General features: G+C 65.6%; 1 protein-coding gene across 1 annotated transcript; it reads left to right on the top strand.

Annotated features, from left to right (window-relative positions):
* Positions 1-263: 263 nt before the first annotated feature.
* On the top strand, positions 264-8,166 carry LOC142364067 (MAP kinase-interacting serine/threonine-protein kinase 2-like). Its single transcript, XM_075442444.1, is given in 14 exon segments — positions 264-337; positions 2,419-2,457; positions 2,551-2,698; positions 2,846-2,943; positions 3,930-4,009; positions 4,537-4,610; positions 4,700-4,804; positions 5,138-5,193; positions 5,345-5,440; positions 6,967-7,167; positions 7,261-7,425; positions 7,534-7,577; positions 7,847-8,004; positions 8,007-8,166. Coding segments are annotated over 14 exon segments (1,422 nt in total). The 5' UTR covers positions 264-289; the 3' UTR covers positions 8,117-8,166.
* The last annotated feature ends 5,697 nt before the right edge of the window (positions 8,167-13,863 follow it).

Genomic DNA, 13,863 nt, shown 5'->3' with positions numbered 1-13,863 from the left:
CCCCGGCAGCGGCGGCTCTGCGGGGCCGGTGAGCGCCGGGGGGGTTTTGGGACCAGGGGGGCTCCGTGCGGGCCCCGTGCGGGCCACAGCCCCCTGACACCCGCCCCCCCGGGCTCCTCTCTCCACAGGTCTCGGCCTACCCTCGGCCCCCCCCCGATGGCTCTGCCCGCCCCTCCGCATCCCTCCCCCCCCTCCCGGTTTATTTTCCTGTTTTTGTTGGTTGCTTGGTTGGGCTTTTTCCTACCCCGCGCCCCTCCCTTGTTTCTCCCTTCCCCCCGCCCGCAGCAAGATGGTGCAGAAGGAATCTGAGATCCCCGGTTTCCACCGCTCCTTCAAGGTAAGGGGGTGCTCCCCGCCCCCGTGATGCTCCGGGGGGGGGTAGGGGGTTGGGGTGCTCCGGGGGGGGATGGGAGAGTGCGGGGTTGGGGTGCGGGTCCGCGGCGGTTGGATCCCCTGCCCGGAGTGGGGGGGGGGGGGGGGGGGCACGGACACACATCAGCGACCTCCCCCTTCCCCCCCCCCCCCGAGGAGGGAGGGGAGCGCTCAGGGTGCTGCCACCCAACCCGGGCCGCAGGACCCCCATGTCCCGCCGGCCCGGTGGTCGGGGTGCTCCCCGAGGGGGGGTCAGACACCCCACACACACCCCCCCCCCACAGCAAGGCTTTGCTCACCCCGCTGCAGCTCCCACGGGTGTCCCCCGTGGGGTGGGTCAGCGGGTGGGCTGCATGTTCCCCCCCCCCCCCCCCAGCTGCACTCATTCACCGCACGTCTGCGAGCAGGGGGTGGGGGGCTGCCGGGCCCAGCCCGGGACCTGTTGTGCGAGGGCCAGATCCTGGCAGGGGGGCTGTGGCCGGGGCACCAGGACCCCCGTCCCTCCCGGCCGCTGTCAGGCGAGGGGGGTGCGAGGGGGGGGTCTGGGTCCCCCAAACGCTCTCGTCAGCCGGGCACCTTCGTGGGAGCTTTGTTTAGTTTGGCTCCTGGGGTGCGAGGGATGCTGGGACCTCACCCGAAACCTGCCCGGCTTATTTTAGCTGACACCTAATCCTGCTTTGAGGACTTCTGGTTGGGGTTTGGGCCCCCCCTCCATCCCCCCCTCCATCCCCCCCTACGTTCCCCCACCCCGGGTGGTAGGGGACCAGGACGGGGGGGACACGGGGGACACCTCGGATGCGCTGCCGGAGCCGCCGCGCAGCGTCTGCCCTGTGTGTCCCATCCCCCAAACCTTTTGTGCGCCGGTGCTGCGGCAGCGGGCAGGGCCCCCTGTCCCCCGTGTACACCCCTGGTGCCCCCCCCCGGGAGGCCTCATCCTGCCCGTGGTGCAGGGACTTGGGCCCGAGCCGCTCATCCCCGCCATGACATGGGGGCCTTGGGGGGGCTGGAGGGTGACACCGCACTCCGCAAACCCTGATACTGTCTTTTTTTAGGGGGGTGGGGGGGGAATCTGGCCAAACGCTGCGCAGGAGCGTTTTCAGGCATCAGGAGTGGTGCTTGGTTGGGGGGAGATGCTCGTGGCATCCCTGCACCGCGATGGGGACCCCCCGGCCCCTCGAGAGCCGCCCCGGCAGCAAACAGGCGCTCTCGGGCTGTTTCTGGCGGCGGTGGCCGGGGCTGGCTGCTCCCGCGCCGCGCTGGGGCTGGCAGCCGGCCCGGGCACCGGGGCACCGGGGCGGGTTGGGGAACGCCGCCGGGAGCTGCTGCCTCCACCCAAACAGATTTCGTAACCCCGCGGAGGACGGGGCCCTTTCGCCTCGCGGCCGGGTGCCCCCGGCACTGCCCCGTCCCGCGGTGGGGTGGCTCGGGGGGGGCTGAAGTTCCCCATGTCCCCTTTGGGGTGCTGGGGGCGGAGGCGCTGGGTTTGGGGTGGGGGAGGCAGTGGTTCCCACACCCATCGCCCATGTGGGGTGCAGGGAGGGTTGGGAGCGGGGCCCGATCCTGCCAGGTCACGGGCATCACGCAGCCACGGGCACGGCGTTCACCGGAGCGGCGCTGAGTGGGCTCCGGCCCCCCGTGACCTTGCGGGGAGGCGGGAGGACGCGGTGCGGTGGCTCCGGAGCCCGTCCTGCCCTGTGGCTCTTCGTCCTCCCCCCCTCGCTGTAGTTCAGGTCAGGGTGGATGTTCGGGGCTGGGTTGGTACGCGCAGCCCCAGTCCCTCTCATCATCGCCCGCGTGCCGGCCTGGGGCTGCTGGCGCAGAGGCATGACCCCGCGGCAACATCCCCGGCAGGAGACGTGGTCAAACCCTTCCTCCTCCTCCTCCTCCTCTTCCTCCGGCTCTGCTGCATCCCTCTGGCAGCAGCGCCGTGAGCCGGTGCCCTGCACGAGCAGAGCGTGTGCCAAGGCCAGCGGCGTGCCTGGACCGGGTGGGCGGCGGCGGCTGGTCCAGCAGCTGCCGTCTCACTCGTGTTCTTGGCCCTTGCAGGAACAAAACCCCTTCGAGCTGGCGTTTGACCTGGAGCCCGTCTTCGAGTGCCCTGGACCTCGGGATGTCGGCCCTCTGCATTCCCCCGAAGGCGTTGGGGGGCTGCCCCAGGGGTGGCGATGCTGGGGGGAGCGCAGGGTGGCTGGGGGTGACTCAGGCCAGTGGCTTTGCTCCGGTGCAGATGTGCCTTTGAGTCAGCCCATCGACATCCCCAGCACCAAGAAAAGGAACAAGAAGCAGCACTGCAGAGCCACCGACAGCTTCTCCGGCAGGTTCGAAGGTGAGCGGGGCTGGCCAGGGACCCCAGGGGTCCCCCCCCCGGGCTGCGGCAGGGCTGGGGCCCTCCTGGTGTCCCCAGGCTCGGGGACAGCCGTGGTGTCCCGTGCCGCGGTGGGGCCGGCAGCTCAGGCGCCCTCTCTCCTGCCAGATGTTTACTGGCTGCACGACGAGGTGCTGGGAGAAGGGGCCCAAGGCAGAGTCCAGTCCTGCATTAACCTCGTCACCAACAAGGAGTACGCAGTGAAGGTAAAGCTCTGCGGCTTGGGGCTGCAGAGCCGGCTCCTGCCCACCCCCTGTCTCAGTTTCCCCTTCTGCCCTCCACATCTGGGCTCCTGGCTCTCCTGGCTGTGCGGAGCTGGCACAGGACGACGGTTTCACGGGGTAGAGGGGATGGAGAGGGGCAGGAGCGGGGCAGGGCCAGGCCACGCAGGTGGCACGCTGTCCTCTGCCACCGCCCAGCTGCAGGACCTTGGTCAACCCCCTTAGCCACGCTCCTATCCCTGTAAATTAGGGCAGACACGAGATTAAATTAACGCTTGCGCCGCGTCTAGGGACTTGGGGCAAGCAGGGGCATGTGGTGCGGCAGGGTGGCCAGCCCCAGGGAGGTCTTCGTGCCCCCGCGAACAATGGAGGGGTCAGGGGGTGAGCCAGCTGCTTTGGGGTCGGGGATGGTGGTGCCGTGTCCCTGCACCCCACAGGCTCCCAGTCACGGCGTGGGGGGGCTGGGACAGGCCCTGTGTCCAAACGCAAGGGGCACTTGGCTTCCCCTGTTGCCCCAGGGTGCTTTTGGGTGCCCAAGGAGGGAAACTGAGGCAGGGGGAGGGCTGCATGGTGGTTGGGTGTTCAGTGTGCCCCAAAGGGCTGGGGGTCAGTGAGACCACCCAGCTCTCCCCCGCGGGTGGAGACCCCCTGCTCACCCCATGGCACGTCCACCAGGCACCCACTGTGCCAGCGCCCAGCGGGGCGAAGGGCCGTGCTCCGCTGCCGGGGCGGCTGCGCCGGGGCTCGGCCGCAGAGCTCGCCTTGGCTGCAGGCCCCGGGAGGGAGCGGCTTGGCCCCGCTGCCGGGAACAGCCTGTTCTGCTTCTTTAACCCCTTCGGGCATCCCCCGCCTGCCTCTGCCTGGCCCCGGGGGTCCCCAGCGCCGGGTGGGTTGGGGCGCGGTGGTTGCCGGCCCCGGTCCCTCCCCAGCAGCGGTGCCTCTCCCTGAGTCTCGCCCGCTTTGCCTTGCAGATCATCAAGAAGCACCAGGGCGACGTCTGCAGCGGGGTCTTACGGGAGGTGGCGATGCTGAATCTGTGCCAGGGACACAGGTACCGCAGGGCAGCCGCCGTCCCCATCCCCCACCGTGGGCACAGGGCGCGGGCTGAGACCGGGCTGACGCTCGAGACACCCATGGGCGGCAGGCAGGCCGCCCTCCTGCGCGGCTCTCCCTCTGCGTGGCCTCGCCGGGAGCATCCCGAGGCGACGTGGAGCCGCTTGCCATGACGACGGGGCCGCGGCGGCCGAGTTGGAGCGGTGCCGAGGGGCGAGCCGAGCTGCCGCCGCGGCGTTCGCCGTCCCGCCGCGGAGAGCTGCTGAGCGGGGCTGTTTCTGGAGCGGGGCGAGCGAGCCAGGAGGGTCTGCGAGCAATTAGGGAGCGGGGCCTGGCGCTGGAAGCCCCTCTCCCCACTGGAATGTGGCCGGGGGCCCCAGCCGCGTGGTTTCAGTCGCTGGAAACCCGATTTTCTCCTCCGTTGGCCCTGCCCCGGGGAGCCGTGCGGGGTGGGGGTCTGCGGGGAGGGGGGGGACCCCGCGATCTTTTTAGGGGGATGCCAGGCTGACGCCGCTGTCCCCGCAGGAACATCCTGCAGCTGATCGAGTTCTTCGAGGAGGAGGAGAGGTTTTACCTGGTGCTTGAGAAGATGAGGGGAGGTGAGTGCGGTGCCGGGGCGGGGGGATCGGGGGCGGCAGGAGCCCCCCCAACACCCACGAGCCCCCACTCCGCTCTCGCCCGGCCGCAGGCTCCATGCTGACCCACATCCAACGGAGAAGCCGCTTGAACGAGCTGGAGGCCAGCACGGTGATGCAGGACATCGCCAGCGCCCTGCACTTTTTGCACAGCAGAGGTGAGCCGAGCCACCCCGGGGTGCAGCCGTGCCCCCCCCAGCCGGGGGGTGCTGCCCCCCCCTCCTGCCCAGGGAGCAGGGGCCGGTGCCGGCCGCGGGCGCGCAGGGTCAGGCCCGGCTGTGTCGTGTTGTCGCGGTGCGGAGTCTGCTCCTCCGGTTTGGCCGGGACTCGGGGCCAACAGCAATTTGTGCCCTTCGCCATGACGCGGGCGGTGATTTGGGGTGGGGAGGGAGGGGTCCCTGCGCCACCCCCAGACCTTTTGCTGTGGAAATCTTGGGGGGGGGGGGGGGGGGCAGGCTTTTCCACTCATCGCCTCTTCTCCCCCCTTCCAGGAATTGCTCACAGGGATCTAAAACCGGGAAATATTCTGTGCGAGCGCCCGGACCAGGTGAGCGGGGAGCAGGGGGTGGTGCCGGGGCTGGGGGGGCCCTGGTTCCCCGCGGGGGATGCTGCTGCGGCAGCTGGGGCGCGAACGCGGGGCTGAGGGTACCCAGGGGCTGCTGGGGGGGGTCACTGACCGCTGCTCCCCCCCTCCCCAGGTCTCCCCGGTGAAGATCTGTGACTTCGGCCTGGCAAGTGGCATCAAACTGAAGGGGAATTGCTCCCCCATTTCCACCCCGGAGCTGCTCTCGCCGGTAAGCGTGCAGACCATGGGGCAGGGGGGGTATAATGTTGATTGGGGGGGTCCTGGGGAGGGGGGGGGGGTGTGGGTGTTGTGGAATGTCCATGGAGGGGGGAATGTCCCTAGTGGGGCCCCCCCAGGCTTTGGGGCTGCGTGCAGCCCCCCGCTGCTCGTCGTTCCCGTCACTGCAGGACCCCCCTCGGCGGCGGCGGGTGAGATGCGGTTCTGTAACGCGGGGGGGCCGGGCAGCGCAGGGGGGGCTGGCGCAGAGCCCGGGCTGCCGTGAGCCTTAGCAACAGCCGGCCCCGGCGGAGGCAGCTGCGCAGAGGCTGCGCTTTCGGGGAGAAGTGGGTCAGGCGAGGGGCTGGGGGGGCCACCGTGATCCCCCCCACTCCGGTTGTGGGTGAGAGGGGGCTGGGGCTGCTTGCGTGCGGTGCAGCCCCTGCAGGGTGGGCACCCCGAAAGCTTCTGGGGTGCCCCTGCGTTGCAAGGAGCTGTCTCACATTTGGGGGGGGGCACATACCAAGCCTGCCCCCCCCTGCAGAAAGCCCTGCTCCCCTTGTCACCAGCAGCAGGGCCCCCCCCCGCGCAGGTGTTGCCCTGTGCCCCGCTGTTTTCGGGGTGCTCACGGTGTTTCCAGGGTGCTCACGTGCTGGGGGGGGCAGACCCTGGCCCACGCGGGGTGCCCAACAGCAGAGGGGGGGCCAAAACACCCCCCCCCCCCTCGTTCCTCCGCGTTTCCCCTCCCCCAGGGGGAGGACCTGAATTTCTGAGGTGTCCCGAGTTTCCCGTTCTCAGCAGCGGGGGCAGAGGGGGGTGGGTGCTGTGGTCCCTGCCGGGTGGAAGCCCATGCAGGGTGCTGCGGGTTGGGCTTGCGTGGGTGTTTTTCTTCTTCTTGCGGTGGCATCAGCTGCCGAGGCCGGCGAGGCGTCTCGTTTGGAGGCCTCTCGTTATGTTACGGGGTGATTATCTGCTGGCTGCAGCTCTGCTCTCCCCTGGTCACGAGGCGGTGCGGGCTGCGGGTCGGGTCACGTGCGCTGGAAAGCCCCAGAGCCCCGGGAGCCGTGGGGGAACCATGGGGGAACGGGACTGCTGGCTCTCGCCTCGCATCAGCGTTAACTCCTCCGGCACCGGATCCGGCGCCCGCTGCGGCGGCCCTGCCCGCGTCAGGCAGGGGAACAGGCAGAGCCGGCTCCGTCCCCGCCGCCCGCCCGCCATGTCCCGGGCGATGGGACGGACGCTGCCCCGCTGAGCCGGCCCAGTGACGGCAGTGCCGGGGGGCAGTCCGGGGGGGTGTTGCACCCCTTTAGGGTTTTATTTTTTTCGGGGTGGCAGGGCTGTGACATCCCCCGCGTGGCGATGGGAAACCTGGCCGGGATGATCTGCCCTGCCAGGACCAAACCCGGGAAGCGGCCGTGTCTGCACCCTCATTTTGGAGGGGGTAGCCCCTTAGTTCTGGCAGACACCCCCCCCCCTGCCTCTCAGCTCTGCCCCATCGCTCCCCTGTCCTTTGGGGCTCACCCCCGCCTCTCCCCGCAGTGCGGCACCCCCGAGTACATGGCCCCGGAGGTGGTGGACACTTTATACGAGAACGAGGAGACGCCCACCTACGACAAGCGCTGCGACCTGTGGAGCCTGGGCGTCGTCCTGTACTTCATGCTGAGCGGGTACCCCCCCTTCGTGGGCCGCTGCGGCTCCGACTGCGACTGGGACAGCGGCAAGTCGTGCTACACCTGCGAGGTGCGTGGCGGACCCCGGCAGTGCCGAAACCCGCCGCTGGTTTGGCAGCACCCCTCCCAGCTCAGCCCCTTTTTTATTTACCCCCCCACCCAGGAGATGCTCTTGGAGAGCATCCAGGAAGGGAAGTACGAGTTTCCCGACAAGGACTGGGCGCACATCTCCTCTGGGGCCAAAGATCTCATTTCCAGGCTGCTGGTGACAGATGCCAAGAAGCGGCTCAGTGCGGCCCAGGTCCTGGAGCACCCCTGGGTGCAGGGGGTGAGTGCTGCTGCCCCCCCCTACCCCCCCCTCCACTCCCCAGTGCCGGGGTGGGGGGACACCCCATTGCGGGGTGCTCGGCTCTGACCTGGCTGCGTTTCGTTGCAGTGTGCCCTGGATAACACCCTGCTGACCCCCATCATCTTGCAGAGGTGAGCGTGGGTGGCCCTGGGGTGGGGGTGGGGGACACATTCCAGCCCCCCAAATCCTGGCTCCTCTCCCCAGTGAGCTGCTCTCAGCTCTGCTTGGCTGCAGCTCTCGCCATCTGGGCAGCGGTTGCAGCACGTGATTCGGGCTGGAGCCGTGTTTTTGGTGCCTGACCCATCTGGCGTGGCATGCACGCAAGGGGACACCCCGATATTTGCCCCCCAACCTCCCTCCAGCCCCCCGCATCCCACCCTGAGCCGCTTTCTCCCCGCAGGAAGAGCAGTGCCAAAGAGCTCACCTCCTTCGCCGCAGAGGCCGTTGCCGTCAACTGCCAGCTGACATGGTGCGACAAGGATGAGGAAGAGGAGGCGGAGGAGGAAGCACGGCCCGTCACCATCAGTGCTACCTCATGGGCCATGCAGCTCTCCCCCCCCCTGAGTCCAAGCTGGTGGTCAAGCAGCGGCAGAAGTGCAACCTGGTCAAGGCGGTGGCTGCTGGGCAGCACCTGGTAGCCCCCGTGGTCGTGGTGGCTGACCAAGCGTGAGCTGCACCCCTCGGACCTGCTGTACCCCACGTCCCCCCCATCCTCCTTCTTTCTTCCCGCCCCCCCCAGCCCCCACCATTTCTGGCTAGTGACAAGATCAGGACTCGTCCCTGTGGCTGGTTTCCAGGGTTTTGCTGATCTTGTAGGTCTGGGGTTGGGAGGGTTTCTTGAAGATCTGTTTTTTAAGGTATTAAATCATTAAGGTTGCTTCACCCAGGACACACCCCTGACTGACACACGGACTTTTGTTTCCCCGACTCTTGGTTTCTCCTCTGAGGTTTTTTCCTCCCTCCCTGACACCAAAGGACTCTTTGTATCCGCGGCCGCTTTGCCGAGTTCAGCTCATTTCATGCTGTGAACAAAAGGCCCTCGGTCGCGTTTTCGACAACGGGAGTTGCGTTTTAACCTCGTCCCTCCCTTCGGAGCTGCGGGTCTTTCTCCGATGTTGGGGTCGATCCCACAAACCCCCCCTCCCGGGGGTCTGGGAGGCATCTCCCGGGCGCAGGGACCCCCGCCATCCCGTGCTCGGGGGCATCCCCGGCTGCGCTTCGAGGGGCTGCGGCGGGCAGGGAGCAGCTCGGGCCGGGGAGAGACGGTGCCAGCGAGGGAGCAGCTCCCCGTCCCACTGAGCCGCCCTCTCTCCTCGGCAGCCTGCTTTCAGAGTAAGCTGTTCACCCCTTTTTTTTTTTTTTTTTTTTTTGTTTTTTAATTGTTGTTTTTAAACTGCTAGCTGTGCTTTTCTGCAGGGCATGGAGAAATGTCTTCCTTTCCCCCCGCGCTCCGGCCGGTGGCTCCCCGGGGGTAAGGTCAGAGCCGGGGGGATGCTCAGGCGCCTGGGGCCGTGCTCTTGCGCTGGGTCGGGCGTTGCACCCCTGTTTGTGGAAGGGGGGGGCTCACCAGTGGCTGGTGGAGGTGCAGGGCAGGATGAGGTCTCCAGGGCAGCTGGAGCAGCCAGAAAATATTACCCCTGCGGGAATAGCGGGGTGCTCTGTGGGAAGGGAAGGACCCCCCTTTAAAGAGCACTGGGACTCGTTGCAGGGCAGTGTGACCTGGCGTGGCTTCGGGCTGTCCCCGAGGCTGCCGTGGCCGGAGGGTCTGGGGGTGCCGAGGGTGCCGAGTGCCCCAGGATGTGCCGGTGGGCGAGCGGCCGGGCTGGCGGCAGCACCCAAGGGCCACGACACTGGGGAGCAGCTTGGGAAGGGCTCGGGATGCGGGGCCGGAGGGTTTGGGGTCACGGCGGCAGTGCAGGGTGGGACGGGCGGCTGGGGAGAGCTGGGCATGCATGTTCATGTGTGTGCATCCGTGTTCATGTGTGTTCATGCATGGAGTCACGCTTTCCTCGGAGCTTGCTTTGGGGAAGGGAGGGAATGCTCGCGGGGGAGGGCCTGGGGGTGCTGAACTGGGACGAGGCCCTTGGCTGGTTTCTGCGGAGCGGGGCCGGATCTGTCCGGGTGAGCCAGCAGCGCCCGTGCTGGGGGCCGGGCTGGCCTCCAGCTCATCCGAACCCCCCCTGGCACCACGCCGGAGGGGCAAAGCCCCGCTGCCTGCCGCGCGTCGTGCCACCGAGCTGCGCCCGCCGCCGTCCCCGCGCCTCACCGGGAGGGAGGGTGCCCCTTCGTTAGCGATCTCCTCTCCCTTCCAGCTGAATGCTTTGAGCTTTATACTCTGAAAAAGCAGCCTCGGCCCATCGCGTGCACAGGGGAAGGCTTTGGGAGCTTGCTGTGAGCCGGGGAAGAGACTCCCCCCAGGTCTTCAGCTGAGGACAGTCACTGTCTCTGAAAGCAAAACAAAGTTCTCCTTTTTGTTTGAAGACTGCTGACAGCAAAACTATGCAATATCTGTTGTTTTTTGTTTCAGGAAGGTGTGTGTGAGTGAGCTTGGGACATGGTGATCTCGGGTGTTGATGGAGCTTGGGGCAGGGACCGTCTTTTCTGGCCCTTCCCGGCCCTTCTGCCGAGCGGCGTCGGTGGGTTGGGAGGGTGCTCCCCCCAAAACCGCCTCTGCCCTCTCCCCTGGGTGCCCCCGGTCCCACCACACAGGGTGGGGAGGAGCAGGGCAGCGGCGAGGGGAGACCCCCAGCACAGGCACCGCGACACCCCAGAGAAGCCTCCTTTAAAGGAAAAAAAAGAAATCCATCTTGATTGTACATTGTTACTTTTTATAGCTTATTTTGTCTTATCAGTTGTCGATAATTCCTTATTGTCTTATAGTAAGAAATACCGAACGCTGTACAGTACGCGATGCCTTGAGCTGGTGTTGTGGAAGCTGTTGTTAATGCTGCACGCCGCAGCCTTTTTTAAAAAAGAAAAAAGTCTCGGGAAGGGGATGGCAGGGGGAAGTCTCTCCCGTGTTTTTTTGGCCCCAGTGCTGGTGTTGGCAGACTGAATTTCCCTCTCTTCCCGTGCGTAAGGCCAAGCTCTTCCACAGAGAAATGCGGTACACGCTCTGCCTGCGGCGGGTGCGTGGCCGGGGGGCCGCGTGCTGGGCCGGAGCTCGTCCCCATGGGCGCGTTGCCCACGCGTGGGCATCCTCGGCTGGGTCTTTGCGGCGAGGCGGTGGATGTGCTGGCGAGCATCCGAGCTCTTCGCTGGTCGCTCGGCCCAGGCTTGGCTTTGCGTTGCGGCTCGGGGGGGTCGGTTTTGGACCCGGCGCTCCTGGCGTGGCACTCAGGGTCTGGAGGGGACCTGTGCCGCGGGGCTGGCGAGCTCCTGGCAGCTCCGGCGTGCGGGGCAGGGTCGGCGTCTCTAGAGAAGTTTTAAGGAAGGGAAGGGACCGGCATGGCTGAGCCGAGACCGTCTGGTCAGACCAAAGGGCAAGAGGGAACTGCCCTGGCAGTGGAAGCAGGGACAGGTGTCTTGGGAAGAGTATAGGGATGCTGCCCGGTTGTGCAGGGACGGGGTCAGGAGGGCCAGGGCGTGGCTGGAGCTGAACTTGGCAAGGGATGCACAGAATAACCAGAAGGGCTTCTACAGGTACGTCAGCCAGAAAAGGAAGGTTAAAGAAAGCGTACCCCCCTGATGAACAAGAGTGGTGACCCCGTATCAACAGACGAGGAGACGACTGAGGTACTCAGCAACTTTTTTGGCTCAGTCTTCACTGGCAGCCTCTCTGCTTGCCTGTCCCGAGTCCATGGACTGCAAGACGGGGACCGGAGGGGCAAAGCCCCCCCCACTCTGAGGAAAGGTTCGTGACTACCTGAGGAACATGAACAGACATAAGTCTATGGGACCTGATGAGATGCATCCCAGAGTCCTGAGGAAATTGGCTGCTGTAGTTACCAAGCCACTCTCCATCATATTTGCAAGGTGATGACAATCACATGAAGTCCCTGGTGACTGGAGGATGGGAAACATCGTGCCCTTTTTTGAAAAGGGTAGAAAGGAGGACCCTGGGAACTACTGACCTGTTGGCCTCGCCTCTGTGCCTGGGAAGATCATGGAACAGATCCTCCTAGCAGCTATGCTAAGGCAGGTGGGGTCAGGGAGGTGATTTGAGACAGCCAGCATGGCTTCACCAAGGGCAAGTCCTGTCTCACCAACCTAGTGGTTGGTCTTTCTATGGTGGAGCGACTGCATCAGCGGACAAGGGGATGTCATCTACCTGGGTTTCTGTAAAGCCTTCGACACGGTCCCCCACAACATCCTTCTCTCTAAATCGGGGAGGTATGGATTTGACGGGTAGACCGTTCAGGTAAATAAGGAGTTGGTTGGAAGGTTGCAACCAGAGGGTGGTGGTCAATGGCTCGATGTCCAAATGCACAGTGGTGACAAGTGGTGTCCCTCAGGGGTCTGCACGGGGACCGGCACTGTTTAATATTTTCATCAATGACTTAGAGAGATTGAGTTCTCACTGAGCAAGGTTGCAGACAACACCAAGCTGAGTGGTGCAGCTGACACGGCACAAGGACGGGATGCCGTCCAGAGGGACCTGGACAAGCTGGAGAAGTGGGCCTGTGTGAACCTCATGAGGTTCAAGAAGGCCAATTGCAAGGTCCTGCACCTGGGCCAGGGCAACTCCCCGCTATCAACACGGGCTGGGGGATGAAGGAATTGAGAGCAGCCCTGTGGAGAAGGACTTGGGGGTCCTGATGGATGAAAAGCTGGACGTGATCTGGCAGTGTGCGCTGGCAGCCCGGAAGGCCAACCGTGTCCTGGGCTGCATCAAAAAAGGGTGGCCATCAGGGTGAGGGAGGGGATTCTGCCCCTCTACTCTGCCCTGGTGAGACCTCACCTGGAATCCTGCATCCAGCTCTGGAGCCCCAGCACAAGAAGGACATGGACCCGTTAAGGCTGGGTTGGACCGGGCTCTGAGCAAACTTCTCCAGCTGAAGATGTCCCCGCTCATTGCAGGAGTTTCGACTTGATGAGCTTTAAAGGTTCCTTCCAACCCAAAAGGTTCTATGATTGTGTGATGTCTAAGGACTCTTGTCCCTGTCCAAGAAATTGCTAAGAGTGAAATCACCAGGATCTTCCCGCAACCCCTTACAAAAGTTCGAAATAGAATATAATCGAATAATTCCGGCTGGAAAGGAAGCTGAAACCATCATCTAATGCGGCTGCCTGACCGCTGCAGGGCTGGCCGCAGGCTGAAGCCTGTTGTTCAGGTCACTGGAGACCGCAGCACCGGGAAGAGGGGGCGGGAGCAGCGCTGGTGCCATCGTGAATAGCACCGGGCGGCGGGCGCTGCTCCTCGGCCCGCGGCTGCCCGGCGCCGGCTGCCCCGGGGCCCGCGGCGGGTGAGGGAGGGGCGGCCCGGGCTCCGGCCGGAGCCGCGCGGCGAGAGGGCCCGGCTGGCGGCCGGAGGGCCCGGCGGGGAGCGAGGGCGGCCGAGCCGGGGCGGTGCGCGGCGCCTGCGGGAGCGGGTCCCGGCGAGGGCCGGGCGGCCGGGCCGGGGGGCCCTTCCCCGGCGGGGGCTCCGTGCCCCGGGCCCGGCGTGTTCCTCCGGGGCCCGTTCGCCTGGGGAGGCCGCGGGCGGGGCGGGGCGGGGGAGGCGTTCGCTGCCGCCGGGCCCGGGGCTTGGTGAGGGAGGGGAGCGCTCGCCGGTGCGGCCGGCGGCTGCGGGAGCGGGGGAAGGCGGCGAGCGGCGACGGGCGCTGCCCCGCGGCTTCCGGCCCCGCGCGCTGCCGCGGGGGGTTCGGTTCCCGCCGGCGTGCGGGGCGCGGGGCGTCTGCGGCGCGGGGGGGCGGGAAAAGGTTTCGAACTGAGATGGTTCGGGGTGGGCGCCGCAGGGGCGAGGGTTGGCGGGGCTCTCGAGTTATGGTGATTGATCTGCGGTGCGGTCCTGGGGCGTGTAGGGCAAAATAAGTGACGGCAGACGTGGGGGGATTGTTTAAATTCATGGAGTTGTTAGTGTTTAGCGTTACGGAATGCATTTTAAATTAAAAATTTGTACTCCGTAATGCAGTAAAATGAGTTGAAGATTTCTGTTTTCTGTTTGCTGATAGGAGGAAGAAGAAATGGTGCCATAATGGCGGTGAAAGCTGTGCGGTTGAAGAAAGGACTCTTATTTCACCTGAAACTGGAGGAAGAGATCTTATTTTTAAAGATCAGAGGATAAGGTAACGTAACGATAGCAGATTAGTGGGGGAGAAGCTGGAATTGCGAGTATAGAAAATGCTTCCCGCAGGTCGGCACAGACAGCACGGCCAGAAGTTTCCAGCAATTGGGAGGAAGAATTCGGGGTTCAGTTCCCCGTGGTGCTTTTGTAGGTTATGTACAGCTGAGCAGGTCTGGCTTTCGTGTTGTAGT

Source organism: Opisthocomus hoazin, chromosome 24 (genome assembly GCF_030867145.1).
Source record: "Opisthocomus hoazin isolate bOpiHoa1 chromosome 24, bOpiHoa1.hap1, whole genome shotgun sequence".
Classification (NCBI taxonomy): Eukaryota; Metazoa; Chordata; class Aves; order Opisthocomiformes; family Opisthocomidae; genus Opisthocomus; species Opisthocomus hoazin.
The sequence above is the reverse complement of the archived record's forward strand: the minus strand, read 5'-3'. Positions and strand labels throughout refer to the sequence as shown.